The sequence below is a fragment of the Muntiacus reevesi genome, chromosome 8 (genome assembly GCF_963930625.1).
Source record: "Muntiacus reevesi chromosome 8, mMunRee1.1, whole genome shotgun sequence".
In the NCBI taxonomy this organism is placed as follows: Eukaryota; Metazoa; Chordata; class Mammalia; order Artiodactyla; family Cervidae; genus Muntiacus; species Muntiacus reevesi.
In genome coordinates, this window is record NC_089256.1 from 65607828 (window position 1) to 65627546 (window position 19719).

The 19719-nt window shown below is 38.5% G+C and overlaps 1 protein-coding gene across 9 annotated transcripts in view; it reads left to right on the plus strand.

Annotated features, from left to right (window-relative positions):
• The first annotated feature begins 7603 nt into the window (after nucleotides 1-7603).
• The window catches only part of ZMAT3 (zinc finger matrin-type 3), a 35179-nt gene continuing 23063 nt past the window's right edge, over nucleotides 7604-19719 (plus strand). Inside the window, exons 1-4 of one of the 9 annotated variants that reach the window (XM_065942330.1) lie at nucleotides 9264-9328; nucleotides 10081-10162; nucleotides 10700-10785; nucleotides 11821-12147. In XM_065942330.1, the coding sequence (XP_065798402.1) occupies nucleotides 11878-12147 (270 nt within the window). In that variant the 5' untranslated portion in view covers nucleotides 9264-9328; nucleotides 10081-10162; nucleotides 10700-10785; nucleotides 11821-11877. Of the gene's footprint in view, nucleotides 7825-8008; nucleotides 8090-9256; nucleotides 10163-10699; nucleotides 10786-10831; nucleotides 11163-11820; nucleotides 12148-19719 lie in introns of those variants that run through there. The other 8 variants (XM_065942329.1, XM_065942337.1, XM_065942332.1 and 5 more) reach the window with 8 other exon arrangements.

Sequence of the window (19719 nt, forward strand, 5' to 3'; positions counted from 1 at the left end):
TAAGCTGGTGCCAGGAGACCTGGATTCGAATTCTGGCTTCTTTTGGAAGTGGTTGTGTGGCATTAATCAAGACACATGGCTTTACTTTCTTCTGTTATAAATTCAAGCCTTGAGTTTAGAGTTTTTTTTTTTTTTTTTTTTTTTGCTATTTACTTTGCTGAGCTTTGTTTAGGCTCCAGATTTGAGGGGAATACAAACCTTGACTAGAAAACAATTCCTGAAGGGTGGGAGATTATAGTGAAAGAATTTTTGGAGAAATAAAGTTAGCTGGTTGCCATTCTTCTTTTAAGTCTATCTGCTAAAAGGTAGCAGAATTGTTTCAGACATAACTTCATCCTCTTACAATTAAGAAAAAAAAAACCTGCTAGATTAAGTCCGAACACGTGTTTCTATTATTAAAAGGATTCAGTATCTGGTATTAGGAAGGATATATGTTCCCAATATACTGTTTGTCATAAAAAAAACCTAAAGCTGGGGGAGGTAAAAATGAAATGGATAGTATACTAAGTACTGGAGGCATGTTTAAATATTCAAAACACACAGGAAATACAGAATAGCTTGACTCCTATATGACAAATTGCAGGCTGTAGTTGCATCTACTTACATCTACTTATATTACTTGTGCAAACTGGAGCTCTTGCTAATTTTCTAGAGTGGTTTACAGACATTACTCTTATTATTATTAGTCAGAAATTATCTCATAAATTTATTAATCTAATAAATTAAATTGATAATTTTAAAATCAATAAATTTGCATTATCTCATAAATAAGATATAAGATTTAATAAACACATTCTTCAGATAATCTGAAAAAAGAAAGAATTTCACCTTCAAAAGTGTGGCAATTTTATTCCATTTGGGGATAGCAGCAAGGAACCGCTTAACCTTATGAAGAAAACAAAATGTTATGTATCAGAATGAGAGTCTATCACCGTGAAGAATCTTCCCCAGAAGCTTGAATTATGGAAAAGAAGATCCAAGCCCTTCATTCTTTCTTTTCTATTTTCTGCTTTCAAGCCACTCTAACCTATCCAAAATCATCTAGCACCGGTTCCCCAGTATTGCAAGGGACCCTTGTTAAAAACATAAAAGCATTTATGATGCCCATCTCATAGAAATTATATTTTTGTATCTAGTAATTAGGAGAGGACACATGGATAAAATCCTGCCATGAATTTAGACCATTCTTAATGGAATTCTTAAAGTATTTATTTATTTATCTATCTTTAGCTGTGCTGGGCCTTCATTGCTGCATGGGCTTTCCTTTAGTTGCAGCGAGAGGGGCTACTCTCTCGTTGTGGTGTGCAGTCTTCGCATTGCTGTGGCTTCTCGTTGCAGAGTGCCAGCCCTAGGCTCACAGGCTTTATTGTGGCTCGTGGGCTCTAGAGTACACATGCTCAATAGCTGTGGCCATGGGCTTACTTGTTCCACAGCATGTGGGACCTTCTTGGATCAGGAGACAAACCCATGTCTCCTGCATTGACAGGCAGATTCTTTACCACTGAGCCACCAGGAAGCCCCATTTTAGATGGAATTTGTTTCATTATGCTTAGCAGTTCTATGTAATTGAAACAGTACATATATTTTCTGAAAATATTCTTCAGACTGAAGATAAAGTTAAGTGGAGAAAAGGGTTGCATAATTTTTTATACTCTCTTCACAGGCCAGATGGGCAAAGGTAGAAAAATGTCTACTGCTTTGGAACATTGAAACTCAACCAGATTGGGGTTGAGAGAGGGCCTGAGATACAGGTTGGTTGATCTTTATCTTCTGGAGTTCATGTTATAAAAACAAAGGATGTATTGAAAATGCTTTTCTCCCTCATACACTGCCCTGCCATCTCTCCCGCCATCCCTCGGTACTTCTCTAGGAGCAGCGGTTTCTGCATATAGTCGTTTCAGGCACAGGGAACATTTAATAAGACATAACCAAACTAAAACACATACATGTTGGGAGAAATGGGGAAATCGTGTGATTAAGAACATTTAAAAAAACACAATACACTATCATTATTGTATCCTAAAAGAAAGTACATCAAGGTTAGAAGGAACATCCTGGCTGAGGGAGTGGCAGCCCATTCTGGTATTCTTGCCTGGAGAATCCCATGGTCAGAGGAGCCTGGCAGGCTACAGTCTGTGAGTTGCAAAGAGTTGGACGAGACTGAGCGACAGCCCAGCACAGCACAGAAGGAACATAATCTTAATACAATCAAATTTAAGTTAATTTAATGGAAAATTGACTGCATTGCTCTCATTTTTCTTATTTTCTTGCAGATTGTTGAAATTATCTTTATGGACTAGTGATTTGTAATCACTCCTCAGAGGATAAAACATTAAGTTCATTTGAAATAGCTTATACTTCTGTTCAATATTTTTATTTTTTCCTACTTAGAAATTATATTCAAATCCTTTAAGAAAGCCTAGATAATAACTTTGCTTCTTCCATGTTGAAGAAAGCTTCAAACTGAGGTATAACATGGAATGTTAACTTTTTTGCTTATATCTTGTTATCTTCTTTTGGTTATTTTTCCTCATTTTGTCATGAAAAATACTTTACCTCATTCTCATAAAAGCTACTTGAGGAGGCTTTAGCATATGTTGTAATAAAATTAAATAAAAAGAAGAGGAAATTGAGAGAAGAGAAAAATAAAAATAAGAAAATAATGTTAGAACACAAAAATGCTGAGAGTCCTGTATAAATTTTGGAGATGAGCCTCATATTTGAATCTAGGATTCCTACAAAGAGGGAATTCAAATTCAAAATTCAAAACAAAGAGGGAAGTAGATAAATAAATGATCTATTCTGTATTAAAAAATTACCTCAAAACTTAGTTGCTTAAAATACCAGGAATCTATTATCGCTGAGGGTCGGAAACTAGGAGGAGTGCAGCTGGGTAGTTTTGGCTCAGGGTCTCTCATAAGGCTGAATTAAGGTATCAGCTGGGGCTGCAGTTGTTTGAAGGGGGGCTTGATGGAGGCTGCAAGATCCATTTCCAACATACCTTATCACGTGGCTATTGGATAAGGCTGATGGTCTTGGTTCCTGAATGTTGGCAAATGATATTAACTTTTCATCATGTCTCTCCACAGGGCTGCCTGGATGTCCTCATAACATGGCAGCTGGATTTCTTAGAGTGAGTGATTTAAGAGGGGAGGTGAGAAAGGACTGTTGTTTAATCTATCCAGGCTATGATATTTTATCATAGCAACCTGGACTGTTTGGTACCCCTTAATGTATATTGATGGCTAAAAACCAAAATATCAGTAAGTGAAAGCATTGACATGAGAAACCTACACAATCCATCAAAATTGAAACTGTTCAGATGTACCAGCATAATACAAGGATAATATCAGGGAAATTGGATTGATGCTTCTCAAATTGAGATAATTCTATTTCTGGGTATATATATATGTGTGTGTGTATATATATATATATATCAGTGTGTATATATATATATATATATCAGTGAACTATGGATACTTAAAACCAAAGAAGTAACATGTCCCATCTTTCTGAAGTATTAAACTTATGTGAAGATTTTGGAGGAAAATTGTGAATATTTTTTATTGAAATGTTTTGTCACAGAAGTCCACGAGAAAAGTCAATAGTTATTTTGTGTTGTGTTTTATGTCTTTTACCAGTTTTGTGCTTTACATAGGTTTAATTTTTTATGTTTTAATATTTTTATATACTGGTAATTACTGGGAAATTCGGACTTTTGTATCATTTAAGGAAACCTTGTCTATTTGCCCCCACCTAATTGTGTACATTTTTGCTGTAAACCCAGTTCTCTCTATCATTCATACCCTGCCCCCTAGATCTAGACCATGTGATTTCTCAGTCAGCCTGCAGATGTTCATACATTTACTATTTTGAAAAGGTGGCCTCTTTTCAAACCCCGGCATGCATTTGTTTGTGTACTTATTTATTAATGTACATTTAATTATAGAAAAAATTTTCTCACAAATCAGCTCAACTTTCTAATGTAATTTCCCATAATTAAATCTTTTGTTTATAAATATGAAACTTTACTTAGTTTTACTTTTCATGGCAGTGAGTTCCCTTGTAATATAAATATACCTGAAATCCTGCTTTAAAAATTACTCTAGTGACTCTCTTTTTCTTCATAAAAATGTAATATTATACCTTCAAAATAGTATTTTTAATTAGGGTCATCCATTGGAACTGGCAAAAGAAAATTTGATGTATAAGCTTAAAACTTATGAATATGTAAATTATTCTCACTCAAATAAAGAAAATAACTGAACTGATCAAAGGTTATGAGTAAGTGGCATTGTCCCTGAAGACCACCTCATTGGCAGAAAATAAGAGCATTACTGCAATCACAGTAGTGAGAGTCAGCAGTAATCAAAAATTGTAGAATGTACTCGGATGCTAGGTTATGCATGGTAGCAAATTAACCTCAAAATCTTAGCGGCTTAACAGTATTGTGGCTGTTTTTCACTTGATCAGTCAATTGTGGGTCCACTGACTTTCCAGGGTAGCTCTGTCCCAAACAGGGACTTAAGAATCTAGTTTGCTTCTTCTGTATTGTGACTATTCTCTCAAAACCTAGCTTCCAAATTGGAAGATCACATACTGGCTCTTAAAAACTTTGAGTTAGAAATGACAAACATTATTTTCTTTCCCAGTCCAAAGTCAGTCACAAGGGCTCATCTAACTGCAAGTGTCTAAAGTAATGTGGAGTAGCACATGCTTATTTGGTGAGCAGTATAGGACTTTGCACTGATGCTTCTTCAAGCATAAGTCTTATTTTTAGGAAGGTGCAAAATAGTTTGAAACTTAGTGTGACTTAGGGGGATAAAGTCAGAGTAACTACATAAAATAATCCATCTTTTAGTGGGTTTTAGAAAACAACCACACAAATTGTAAAGAAAAATCACTAAAAATTTTAAACAAAAATGAAATAATTAAAGCTGCCTTGGAATTAATTTCAGAATTCTTGTGGACAGTGATGCTATGGAATAGGAGAAAGTTTGGTGATGATTTGGTATTGTAGATTCTGCTAAAATATGTTTTGCCTCAAAAATTGGTATCCAAGTTGAAACAAGGTGCATGAGACGAGTGCTCAGGCCTGGTGCACTGGGAGGACCCAGAGGAGTCGGGTGGAGAGGGAGGTGGGAGGGGGGATCGGGATGGGGAATACGTGTAACTCTATGGCTGATTCGTGTCAATGTATGACAAAACCCCCTGAAATGTTGTGAAGTAATTGGCCTCCAACTAATAAAATAAAATAAAAAAAAAATAAAAATAAACTGTTGAAGGACACCTTTTTATATGCTCAAAACTTGTACTCAAACATATTGAAGACAAACATTGATCTGACCTCTCAATGATTTTTGTTTACAATGTTTGTGAATTCATGTTTATCTGCAAAGTACAAACAAAAAAATATTTTCAACATGATGAGTTTTTAGTGAACAGAATAGCAACTGAAAAAATTAATAAATGTGAAATCAATCACATATAAAGTTGGAAGGTGCTTATTTTCTGAATTTATTAGTTAATACTGCAGCATTTATTGAGAGCATTTCACCTGAAAAAAAATTGCCTTTTTGCTTAGTATGTTTAATAGGATGATAAAAATGATCACTTGTGAACGTTTTTACTGAAAAAAATACTATAAAATGCTTAGGCAAAAACCTACCTAATGAAGTAAAAGGCTTTTTTGTACTCAGAAAACTATGATGCTGATGGAAGAAATTGAAGACAACACAAACAGATGGAAAGATATACTGTGTCCATGGATTGGAAGAACCAATATTGTTAAAATGACAACACTACCCTATGCAATCTACAGATTTAATGCAATCTTTATCATGGGATTCACCAGGCGAGAATACTGGAGTGGGTTGCCATGCCCAGGGGATCTTCCCCACTCAGGGATCAAACCCACGTCTCCTGCATTGCAGGCAGATTCTTCACTGGTCAGCCACTGGAGAAGCTCAAAGTATGTATGCGTAAACAGAAAATTAATTCAGAAAAACTGTTAGTTGTCTACCTAGGCATGATGAGTTATTCTCCTCAAAGGGCCCGCATACACTAGCTTTGGGTGATTGCTAAGCAACCATTGTATTAAGTCATTTCTAGAAAATAGTCAATTTGGTTTGTCCTTCGTAGTATTGGATGGTGTGTTTCAGCCAAAGAAACTGCCTTAATTTCCTGCAGTATTTGCCTACTACTAGGGTACATCTTGCTATAAATAGGTCTCCTTGACATTTTCATTACAGTAAGTCCCCTACATATGAACAAGTTCCATTCAGACAGCAGGTTTGTAAGTCCAACAAAGTTAGAGTTAACCCAAAGCCTAGAGTTAACCCAAAGTTAACCCAAAGAACACGATCAGCTATATAGTACTGTACTGTAATAGGTTTATAATACTTTTCTAATAATACATAAAAACAAACACAAAGAATAAAGATAACATTTAAAATCTTACAGTACAGTACCTTGAAAAGTAAGGTAGTGCACTATGATAGCAGCCATACAGGGCCTGGCATCCAGTGAACACACAAGAAGAGTTACCGACTACAGGAGGGAGAGGAGGTGGGAGAAGGAAGAGCTGGAAGATCTTCAGCAATAGGAGATGAAGCACAAGCTACAATTTCACCCAAACCTGAGGCTGAGGGAACCCATGCTGGCATCTTTGAAAGCTCTCAACTTGAAGGTTCATATATAGAGGACTTACTGTAATGCTTAAAAAATAAGCACATAATGTTGTAAATGTACTTAATGGCACTGAACTAAACACTTAAAAATGGTCAAAATCTATGTTACGAATATTTTACCCCCAAATATTCTTATGGAAAAATTTACAAGTTAACAGAATTTCAATGTTAATACTTGGCTCAGCTCAACTCTCAGTGTCAACCCTGAATGTGCTGAGGTTGACTATGGGAGGATGTGACATTATAGCCTTAGCCAATCTCTTCCTAGTCTTTCCTGTCATGCAGGTGAGCTTGAGGGTGGGGTGGGGAGTGGCGGTGTGCCAGAGAAGGTCTCTATCTCTTGCCAATTCTGATGTTGCTTAGAGGGCAAGTCTGCGTGTACGTTTTCTTGTGATTGGAAACCTCTGAGTTGGCAGCCGCGCGCTATTCTTCCTTCATCCTGGAGAAAGGAGCAGTTTAAAGGTCCTGTCGCAGCAGGTGGGACGATCCTGGATATTCTGGCAGCTCCCCTCTGCCACTCTTAGCAGGCAATCAGCGGACGGAGGGCAGGGCTGGAATGAAAAAGGGTTCGGATCTCAGGGACAGGAGATGAAAGTTGCGAAAACTCTGCCCAGGTTTCTGATCTGGATCAACTTTCCAGGTTATAGGATGAACAAACTCTTGGGACTGGCGGTGGTGCGTCCTCCCTGTGACTCGTGCCTTTGTTCCCCACGCCGGCCCAGAGCCGCTGCGCTCACAGGCCCCGCACCTGCCGGGCGCGCACCCCACCCTCCCGCGCGCACCCCACCCTCCCGCGCGCACCCCACCCTCCCGCGTGCTGGAGCCTCCTCCGCCGCCGCGGGCCCCGCTCCACAGGCACATGCGCACTGGCGACGCCGGGCCGGCGCCTTCAGTCTCCTCCTCCGCCGCCTCCCGATTCCGCAGTCACTTCCTGCAGCTGTTTCCCTGTGGGTCCGGTCGGACTGACTTTTGACAGTCAGCCTTCAGCTGTGGAGGGGGCTCTGCCGGGCCAGCCGAGAAAGTTGCGCGGAGGGAGGCGAAGGAGAATCGGGCCGAACCCGGCGCGGAGGGCGGACGGCGGCGGACGTCCGGGGCAGGCGCGGCACCTAGACTCCCGGCGCGTCCGGGGGTTCCGGTGAGTGCGGGCGATCGCGAGCCTCGGGGCGTTTAGGACGGGCACCGGAGCGACCAGGCTTGCAGTTCCTTTCCGGTGCGGTCTTTCCACCTGCCCTCCACGTGACCGGCTTGCGGTGCTTTTATTTATCTGTTTGTTTCTGAAGCATTTCACGTGTACTGTTTGGATCCTCTAGGCGCGCGGCTGCCTTGGCCCTAGCGCTTGTCCCCGCCCCGTGGGAGACCCGGGATTCCATCTTTCGTGATGGCATCCTCACGGGACTGAGGTGCGTGCGTGCATGTGTATGTGTGTGTGTATGTATATGTGAGTGCGCTCTCTTGTGTATGCACGCACGCTTTAGAATGTAAGATATATGTGGGCAATGCTGAAGTATATGTAGCTCTGATTCAAATACGTGAAAGGTTTCCTAGGATTCGGACCCGTCATAACTGAGATTGGAGAACATTCGCCAATTCACCAAGGCCTCTTCTTCCCCAGGTTCTTGCGTTCTTTTGGGTCTTCCTTCTGTGATATACCTTATAACTGATTATTTTTCTGTTTTCCTCTCTCATTCCTTCTCGCTGCGTTCTGATGACCTCTGAATAATGCTCACCGTCTTTCCCTCATTTTCGGAATCCCCAGTTACAGACTTCCCTAGTTTGCTGATGTGCCAGTCACCTGTTCCCTTATTGTGTTTCCTTTCCTCCGAAGATTTCTCCAAATGAGAAAGTGGTTGTCTTTAATGCAGTATGTGAAGAGTAGGCCCCAATTCGATCATGAAAACTATGCTATATGATCATTCCTTTTCTTTAAACAGGGCCGACTGAGAAGCTTTGATTTTCTTTTTTGTCCCCTCAACCTCTTCCATACCAGGACATTAACCACCATAAATCCTTCATTTATGTTACTTCAAGAATCAAATTGAGTGGCTTTTATGATCTGAGGAATATTGTATTTACATCAGGCATCAAGTTAGTTTCTTTTAATCTAATGCAGTAGTTGAACAGACGTGAGTCCTATATGCTTTGAATCTCTTTATATTCCACCATATCTGCTTTCACTGAAGGCTTCATTTTTAGATTTTTATTTTATGCTAGTTTTTTTTTTTTTTTGCAAGTATAGTAATACCTGATGTAACTGTCTTGCAAAGATACTTTTGGGGGAGTTGACATCATTTTGATTGTCAAATATTACAAGAAAGAATTTTGGACTATCTAGCTATTCTTTAAACATTAAAAGGTAAAATGATAATGGGTAAGTCTGTACTGTATGAGAATTTTTTCTTCAATTCGGGAGATTTTTATCAGGGCTTTATTTTGATGGAAGCCTGCAGACAGCGCTGGGGGGAGACACATGCTGGTATTTCCTCAAGTGGGAGTGAACTTTTATAAAACAAGTCCAGACATGTCTAGGCCATTGGTAACATTTGATTTTCTCTTTATATTGCTTATTTCCTTTATCCAGATGTTTTAACATCTTCCTCCACCATTTCTCTCTGAGTTGGAAGCTTGTCATTTGCACTTTGGTATCCTTTTGTCTCTGTACAGGGGGTATATGTAGTCTTTTAATATTACTAATTGTCATGATTAGGTAGTTAAACTTTTTAAAAAGGGGTCTTTGTCCCCATAGTTGCCTTTTTAAAAATATCCATATTTGCCTTTGCTTTCTGAATGTCTTCACTTGATTTAATTCAGAGGAATAATGTGATTATAGAGAACCTGACTTTTTAAATGTTCTAAATCTGTATTGCTTTTTAAAAAATATTCTCAGAGGTGTGGACAGCATACTTCTGCTTGAGAATAAAATAACATTATTGTTTTTCTAAATATTATGCTTAATTAGAAATATTGTTGAATACTATGACTGATGATGTATGTACTTTGCCATTTAGTATATTATTTTCCCATTGCACTGATAACTTCTCCTGCTTTAAGAGCCTGAATTTAGTACAAAAACTGTTATTTGGTTGCAATTAACAGTTGTAGATACTTATTAAATGTGGTAAAAGAGACTTAACTTTTCAAAATTGTTCTTGGTTGATTTTAGTAAATCTATTATTTTCATAAAACTTACACTTTTCTATTGCAGGTGGAAAATTTCAGTCCTTAAAATAGCTATATTCTATTGACCAGAAAGAGGTTTTAGTAGTATTGAAAGTGGAAGGAAGAGAGGATTTTGAGATAAGAATTTTAATTTGGGTTAATTAGAATCGTGGGAACTCAAAGCACATAGTTTGGTTCATTTTGAGATATTCAGGGTTAGGGGCTTCCCTCATAGCTCAGTTGGTCATGAAATCACCTGCAGTGCTGGAGACCCCATTTCGATTCCTGGTCGGGAAGATCTACTGGAGAAGGGATAGGTACGCACTCCAGTATTCTTGGGCTTCCCTTGTGGCTCAGCTGGTAAAGAATCCACCCGCAGTGCAGGAGACCTGGGTTTGATCCCTGGGTTGGGAAGACCCTCTGGAGAAGGGAAGGGCTACCCACTCCAGTATTCTGGCCTGGAGAATTGCCTCCATCAAATAGTGCATGAAGTAAGCGTCCAGCGGGGTACGGGATCATACTGCCAGGGCCCCAGTATAACTTTAGTTCCTCGGTCTTTTAACTCTTTGCTTTCCCTTATAGTCTCTATCATTTCCCTCAGAAAAGGTCCAATATGTTCCAATCCCACTTCAGTTTTACCCGTTTCTCCTGCCTCCGACCCAGCTGGCAACTTCGAGTCCTGAGTATCTCAAAATGAACCACACTATGTGCTTTGAGTTCCCACGATTCCAATTAACCCAAATTAAAATCCTTATCTCAAAATTTACCTCTAGAGAGAGAAAGAAAATACTCTGATTTTATAGGAGACTAATGAATACAAGAAAGTATCATTTTTTTTTTTTTTCGGCGTTCAGCTTTCATCATGGGGTCGCAAGGAGTCAGACACGACTGAGCGACTGCACTGACTGAACTGAATGAATACAATCTAAGGCTCCATGAGGTGGGGTCTTCAGCTCGAGCCGTGGGGTACAGGCATGTAATGTGAATAAAGCAGCAGGCTGAGCGGGCACTTGCGGTGGCCTAGGAAGACAAGCTTGGGTACCCAGGACAGTGCCTCTCAGTACTAACTAGCGGTTGTTGCCCATGTAGGACCACCGTCCAAGTGTTGTCAGATCCCTCTTTGTCAAGAGCAGCCACAGATCTTTTGATTTTAAAATGTTGACAACCAATTCAATTTAAAAATGAAAGCAAAATGAAACACTGTATATTCCAAACAGCACGTCTGTGGCTGCCTGTGGCCTTCCGGTTGTTTGTTTGCAACTTCCACTTTGAAGATTCATTAGATCAATTATTTCGGTATTACTAGTTGATCAGAAGGTACATGTTTATTTATTTTTGTCACATAGTCACTCAAGAGTTTTTCCAAGATACTAGAGTATATGTCTAATGTTAGCTATTACATATATAGAGTTCTTGGATAGTTAAGCTAGTTCTAGAAGTGTTTGCAGTAGTTTGAGCAGTGACACTTTTGATTTCACTGTTTTTGATATTATTTGGATGGAAAGACTAGTTTGCATGAAAAGGGGATATTTGCTGAGGTTCTTTGCTGGTGGGCTTTTTTTTTTTTTTTTTTTGGTCTATGCATGATTATCATCAAAAGTGTTTTAAGTGTGCCTGAGGGAAAGGGTCTGGACTGGGTGACCTTTGATGTTCATTTCAGTCATGTGACTTTTAGATTTAATTAGCCATGGATGCAATGCTATTAATGTTCATGGGCCAGAGGGACTGCAGTTGGAGCTGTGCCAGGCAAAATCAAGCCAAATCCATAAAGCTCTTCTCCGTGGAAGAGCGTGGTGTCAATGTGGATTAACAGACGGGGGAAGTGTGCCGGATGAGGGAAAAGAAAGGGAGTCCCAAACATGATTTGGAGAAGCAGAGGAAGGAACCCATGATGTGGTCATTTACATGTCATATTGCTGATAACATGTTTTTAAGTTTTTTTTTTTTTTTTTTTCAATTTTTGCTGTTGATTCAGATTTGAAGACCCAACTTCTCCTCATCCTTTGGATGATGCCCAAGGCTTTCCTACCCAATGATCCTCTTGCAACACGCCGGGCTTCCTCCGCCTAAGCGGCCCTCATCCTCTCCTCCTATGTCAGTGGCCGCCAGGTCTACAGGGGCCTTGCAGCTTCCACCGCAGAAGCCTTTTGGGCAGGAGGCTTCCTTGCCTTTGGCTGGGGAAGAAGAGCCACCTAAGGGAGGGGAGCAAGACTCTGCCCTGGAGGAGTTGTGTAAGCCGCTATACTGCAAGCTCTGCAATGTCACCTTGAACTCAGCGCAGCAAGCCCAGGCTCATTATCAGGTAAGGGAAGAAACGGAAAAATCAAGCGTCGAGTGGGAGAACATTTCAGGGCTCTGCTCAATTCACAGGTGTCTCTGAATTGACCATTTGTGCCTGGAACAATAAGATGGCTAAGTATTTGTTTGGCTAAAAGCACAGTGTTGCTACTTTACAAGAAAACATCACTTTTCGTGGAATGGGATTTCTTTCAACTTCCTCCACTTAGCTGTGTGGCATCAGTTTGCCTGGGGTTTTGTGTGCGTGTGGGCTAACCGGCTTCAGTCACGTCTGACTCTTTGTGACCTTATGGACTGTAGCCCTCCGGGCTCCTCTGTCCAGGGGATTTTCCAGGCAAGAATACCAGAGTGAGCAGCCATTCCTTTCTCCAGGGGATCTTCCTAACCCAGGGATGGAACCCACTCCTTTGACATTTCCTGCATTGGCAGACAGATTCTTTACCACTGGTGCCACCTGGGAAGCCATCTGTTGTTTTAGGCAAATAAAATCACCTATGCATGTTTGAACCTGTGGTCCTAAGGAGAACAGGTGTTTGAAGTATGGTGTACTATACTCAATTCAGCATCAAAATTGTCTGAAAGAATTCGTTTTATAAATATTCTCTTCCAGCTAATGCTGTTTGTATCAGTTCAGAATATTCTTTGTCTATGAATCTTAAGCTTTTCCTTTTGACCTCTGTCCCTGCTAAGGAAAACACAGGTATGTTTCTTGATTATTTTCTGTATATAAAATTATATCCTCTTTTTTTTTTTTTTGAGAAAAGAGATCCAAGAAGCAATTGAGGCCAAATGCCATTGAGTGAAAATATGTTTTCTGGGCAGTCATTGATTTGACTATTCTCTGCATGAATGTCTGAAATAATAGGACAATATGGTAGAAGGATGACTGTTAGGAAGATGTTTCTCCTGTTGTGCCTCTGTTACTTCCTTCAAGTTTTTGTTTACTCTGGGTGTAAGTCTTTGCTGTTTTGTTCAGGGTTGATCTTCAAGGTGGCTAATTGTGTCACTTTGTGATCAGAAACGTTTTAATGGTGAATTGTTTTCTTTGGGATTTAGGGGAAGACGTGTCACTTTTATGGAGTTCCTGTTGTTTGGGTTTGTTTTGCCCTCCAATGCAAAGAGTTGAGTTAATTATATCATCCAGATCTTGGCAAGTGTCGCTGTTGGTCATTGACCAGTGTGTTAATTGCTCTGTCCTGTCCGACTCTGGTCATTATTGGTTCATAAAGGCCTCTTCTGGATTTATGTTACATTTCTTTCTTTTTTCCCATCTCCTACTCTCATTCCCTCTGTGTATCACTTCCCATGACAATGGTTTGACATGGGTTCTTCTTTTGCCGGTTTTACTTTTCAGCTGTGGTCTCTTAGGATGATCCATGTCAAATTCAACACACAGTGCTATTAATAGCTTTTGTCTTCATTTGTTTCTGTGGAATGTTTGGTTTTATGGCCTACGACTCATGAAAATCAAGCCTGGTTTCTAAAGTTTTGATTTTTACCTGTTTAAATTAACTTGGGAGCAAGTTAATTGTGTGTCGTATACACATGTAAGTACCATTTACAGAAAAGTTGTTTACTTTTATAAGGGAAAACTCTTGGGCAATATGTGATTTAAATATATGTGCATGGATTGTACATACACCTCCTGCCTTTTTCTTCCTAATATCTCTTTGTGATTTTGTAGACAGTGATGGATGCTTTTGGTTATGCACAGAGAGAGTTCAATTTGAGCAGAGTCATGGATTATAAGGCTTAAACTAGATAAGAAAGAGAACAGAATTTACTTAGGTTTTTTCTTTTCTTCTACACTTGTGTGTATGTGTGCTCTGAACTTTTTAGCTGATGAGTAATATATACTTAATTTCAGCTTCCTCAGTGATACAGTGAATATATGAATTAGAAAATATAAGAAAATGGAATTAAATTTTAGATAATCAGAATTTTTAAGTGGAAAAGTTGAAGGAGGACAGCCTGTTCTAGAAGCAATTTAAACAGCCAAGAACTGAGGAAAAGTAGAGTAGAGAAGCAGCAACCTGGTATCTAGAGAGTGGAACCTAATAGAAAACAAACAGTTTGAGTGTAATAAAAGCCAGTTCTTAAGAGCTCAGAAGCAAAGATTTGAATGAAACCAGTGTTACTGGTAATTCTTAGGGGAAGAAGTTTTCTGCCTCTAAGAAACAAAGCAAGCAGTTCATGTATAAAGTACAGAGCAGTTTCATTAGGATAGCATAGAAGAAAGCTAATCCAGAAGTGAAATCTGGATTTCAACCTGAGAGAAATGTCAGCATGCGAGAGTGTGGATCAAAAAGTAGATCAGAATAATAAATAATCAGAGTGTGAACACAACATATGTGGGTGCACCAACATAGAAAGAAAGCATAGAAATGTCATCCTGAAAGATACATGGAAGACTATACCGAGGGTACACAAGTAGGCTGGGATTTAGGAAGGCTTCTAGAGACAAGGGTAAGACTAATGAGTAAGACTTACTGAGGACCAGAAATAGGCAGAATGGCAATGATTGTAGACTGATACAGCAAGGTGGCTGATGAGATGATAGAAATAAAGTTTTATTTCAACTCTAAAACATGCTTTGTAATTTTTTAGTACTGACTGATACCAAGACCACAGATTCATTACTTTAATTATGTGTGAGATAAAAGGGATCAGTGGTAGTCTATTTATAAGCTAGAAACACATACAAGTGAGCTAATAAATCACAGTTGATTACATTACTCAAAGCGTTTTAGTCAGTTGATGCCATTGTTGAAATCTCAAAGTTTCAAATTGCCCAGGGCATTGTAAACAACCTTCAGTCTGGTTTGAGTGGTATTAGGGTAGAGACTGACCATATCATGTTCCACTAATCCAGGACACACAATGGAAACTGCTCAACAAATACTTCCCTTTAAGCTCAGTGAGATTTTTCCCTGCCATCCTCGTGTTCCTAAGCTGGGGCTGCCTTAGTGATGACCCATGCATATCAGTGGTCATCACAGGTTTAGTTCTGTTCCCAGGACTTTTTAACCCAGTCAGCTTGCTTCAAAATACCCTTTGCTATTGTTTCATTTTAAATGACGGTATATATTTTTGTGGTCTCAAAATAATGACTTTAGTTATAATTTAAAGTAAAACTTTTGGAGGAAAAATATGCATTCATTTTATTAAAATCTGTCTGTAGGCTTCAGGTTATTTAGGGTAAGCCAGACATGGAGTAACATAATACTGTTTCAGCAGCATAATTGCCCAGAGGAAGAATCACTTTAGGATAGAAGGTCATTAACAAAAATTTAAAAAGCAAAAAGCATTGGATAAATTTTGCTAAGGTCTCTACATTTTGAAATAATGTCAGCCATTTTTTCCTGTTAATTCATGTTAATTCATTTGAAAAAGAACTAGTTATTCAAGGTACATTTTAAAAATCTGTCATCAACATAGATTTCTATTTGTGGTATTTAGTAGCCAAACAACAACCTACCATAGTAAGCAGATTAATTTGAAAAACACAGAACACAGGGGAAAAAAGTAGTTCTAGAATTGAAATACAGAAGGTAGTGACCTTAATTCATAATTCAGAGGATACAGCTGATGTTATCCCCAAATTTAAAGTACTGATTTTGGCGCATACATTTTTACATTGATCACCCATCTTTGGATGGCATAATCTCTAATGTCAGCTAATTTTTATGTCCCCCCCCCCATATTTCCCATTTGATTGTTTTCCAGTTGAACTTGCAGTGTACTGAGAGTGGTCAAAATAAACTTTGTTGGTGGATAGAAGCTCTCTGTGACCCTGTTAGCTGGATCTCACCACTTTTCTGCTTCCCCGTCTCATCCTGCCTACCTCTTGCACGCTTAGTCACTCGGTCACGTCTGACTCTTTATGACACGGGGCAGGCAGATTCTTGACTGCTGAGCCGCCAGGGAAGCTCCCTCCGTACCTGGTTTCTTTGCATTTCACAATAGATATCCTTTCTTCTCTACAAGACTGATTCCTCACTCTGTACTCTAGATTTCATCACCTGTCATCCCTTCTTCACCTCAATCAAATTAAAAACATGCTCAGGTTTTTTCCCCCATGTTAATAAAAATAGCAACAACAACCTTCCCTTTCCTTTTAATTCCTCTTGTTAGCAATCTTTCTTTTCTTCTGTCCTTAGAGTTCTGCTGGATATACTTGTCCTCTTCAAGTTTTCATTCCCCGACCCATCATACTCTGGTTTCCATTCCGGTACTCTAGTGAAATGGTCCTTTTCAAGGCTATCTGTGACATTAGAGGTCAAATCTAGCTCCTTCTCACTTAGCCTCTTTGTAGCATTTGCACTGGTAACAGCTTACTCCTTTAAACATTCAAAGATATTTTTCTCAAAATAATGCCTATAGAATAAAAGATTTATAATGAGAAGCAGTAATCACCTGTTCTCACTTCCACAGCTATGCTCTACCTTTTCTTCTCTATTCTTTCTGCCTCCCACCTTGGGTTGACTCTAGTTTTATTTTGACAACATCAAGTTTTATAACATTTTTGTTCAATCTATAATCAGATTAAGTTTTCTATGCTTGATATTTGCAAGTTGACTCGAATTGTTAAAAATTGATGTTTAGCTTTTGTATTATTAGTAGGGAAATGTTGTTCAGTGCAAAGCTTTTTCTTTCTTTCTGTTTCCAATGTCATGGTTCCATGCTACTTAAAAGAGCTGTTCAAATGGATAGCTCTTGAAAGTCACCAGTTCCTCAAAATCGTTCCCTTTTAGTTTCCTTCAGATGTGTATTATAACTTTGAAATAGCTTTTTGTTTTTCCTTGAGTTTCTCACACTTTCTAAAAAAAAAAAAAATAGAAGAATCTTATGCCTTAAAAAAATCTACTAGCTTCTTAATCTTTTTTTTTATTGTTTATAATCCATTTCACTTATCTTCATGAAACCCACTGATTTCTTGTTCTGATTTGAACCAGATACTTTACATTTGGATCATAACTTCATTGGGTATCTTTTTTTGTTTGCAGGAGTTTTTCATGGCTTTCATTTTCCCCCTTCTTTTTCTTACATGATATATCTTTATCATATTCTCATTTTCCCCTCCACATCTCGATCACTGTATGTATTGTGTGAAATCCCCTTTTGCCCCCAGATCCTTCTGTCGTCTTTTTCCATTCTCAGCCGGGTGCCCCCTGAGTTCGCTGCACAGCTGTTAGTTTTGAATTTCTCTTCATTGCTCTATGGCTTAGGTTGCCATTTTCTAAATATGCATGTTTTCTTTTTTTTTTAATCCTGTTTTGTTGGAGTCCATCTTCATGTTACTTGAAGGAAGAAAGGATAAATAAAAATGTATATTACAGCACATTTCTCTCTCTTTAAAGTGAAGTAGTAATGAATGGGAAATAATATTTTTCTGAAATACCTTTATGTGTCTAAAAATGTCTGTATTATAACTTTGTACTTGGCAGTTCAGTTCCAGGTTGACTATTATTTTCCTAAGAAGGTTAAAAGTTATACTGCATTGTGTGTGCATGTATACCTGTGTGTTTTGTTTTGTTTTTGTCTTCCTAGTGTTGCTGAAGACAAATCTTATTCAGATTCTTATTCTCTTGTGGGTGACCCACTTTAATTTTGGGCTTTTTTTCCTGGAAGTTTTTAGGCTTTCTTTTTTATCCTTGGTATCTGAAATTTCACAATGATGGGTGTGTCTCGGTCTGGGTCTTCATTCATTTGTCCCTGTCAGCACTAGTGGATCCCTTCAGTTTGCATACTCTCGTTTCTCTTGAGCTCTGGGGAATTTTCTTTGATATGATTTCCTTGATAATATTCTTCTCTATATTTCTCTTTCTTTTCCCTGGTAATTCTATTAGCACTATCTTTGATTAGCTGGATTGATTCTTCATATTTCTTATTTGTCCCCTTTATTGAATTTCTGAGAGGTATTCTTGAATTCTAATGCTGTGTTGAATTTTTTTAATTTTGATAATCATATCTTTAATTTTTAGGGGTATATTGATTTCTTATTATTTTCTTTTCTAGCATCTGTTTTATACGATATTAGTTAACATATCATGGGGTCAGACTAGTGTTCAAGTTCTAGTACGAAATAGTTACTAGATGTATGGTATTGGAAATATATTCTAATTTCTCTATGTCTCATGAAGATGGTGATGATAATGATGATGCTTATCATGCTTGCAAGTTAGTAGGTGTAAAACATTTAGGACAGCTCCTAGTACTTGAGTGATTCCTTCACTGTGTTTAGTTGTCTTAAGGTGCAGTGGAGCAGGGTGGCATGGACTCTGGAACAAGAGTGTTCTCAGTTCTGGCATTTACTTGTGGCTTTGGGCAACTTTTATTTTATTTTATTAACTTTTAAATGTGAGTAATTTTATCATATAAAATGCTTCCTTAAAATTTCTGCATGCACCTCATCAGATTCTCCAATATTAATATTTTATATAACTATAGTATAGTTATCAAAATCAGGAACTCAATACTGATAACAACAATATTATCTACTCTACAGACTGTTTTGTTGTTCAGTTGCTAAGTCATGTCTGAGCCTCTGCAACCCCATGGACTGTAGCATACCAGGCTTCCCTGTCCTTCACCATCTCGGAATTTGCACAAACTCATGTCCATTGAGTCGATAATGCCATCCAATCATCTTGTCCTCTGTCATCCCCTTCTCCTCCTGCCTTCAATCTTTTCCAGCATCAGGGTCTTTTCCAATGAGTTGGCTCTTCACATTAGGGGGCCAGAGCATTAGAGCTTCAGCTTCAGCGTTGGTCCTTCCAATAAATATTCAGGGTTGATTTCCTTTAGGATTGACTGGTTTTATCTCCTTCCATTCCAGGGAGTATCAAGAATCTTTGCCAGCACCATAATTCAAAAGCATCAATTCTTCGGTGCTCAGCCTTCCTTATGGTCCGACTCACATCCGTACATGACTACTGGAAAAACCATAGTTTTGGCTATACAGACCTTTTACATTTCATCAGTTGTTTACTAATGTCCTTTCTCTGGTTCAGGGATCCAATCCTAGATAAATTTTTGCATGTAGTATTATGTGTTCTGTAATGTGGATGGGTTAAATTTTTCTGTACTTTTTACTATCTTGCAATTTTTGAGAAGTTGTTTTGTAGAATGACCCAGTTTGGATTTGTCATGATTGAATTCAGGTTATGTGGTTTTTTTGGACAGGAATACCACAGAACTGATGTGTCTTTCCCATTTTTTCATATTGGAAAGGACTTGATGTGAATATTTCCGTCACTGCTGCTGTTAACTTTTGATCGCTGATTAAGGTGGTGCCTGCCGGGGCTCTCCTTTGTAAAATTACTGTTTTTTTCTTATGTTTAATATGTATCATATGGGGAGATGACCTTGAGACTATGTGAATGTTTCTAATTATATTTTTACATAGTGATGTACATAATAGAGATAATAGCATCTATTAATATTTTTCCCTGCTGTAATTATTACTGTGGTATTTGCCAAATGGTGATTTTTCTGCTTCAATCATTCTTTGTATATTTATAGTTAGAATTTTACTTTAATGAAGAACTTCCCCAAATGGTTAGTATCACTATGG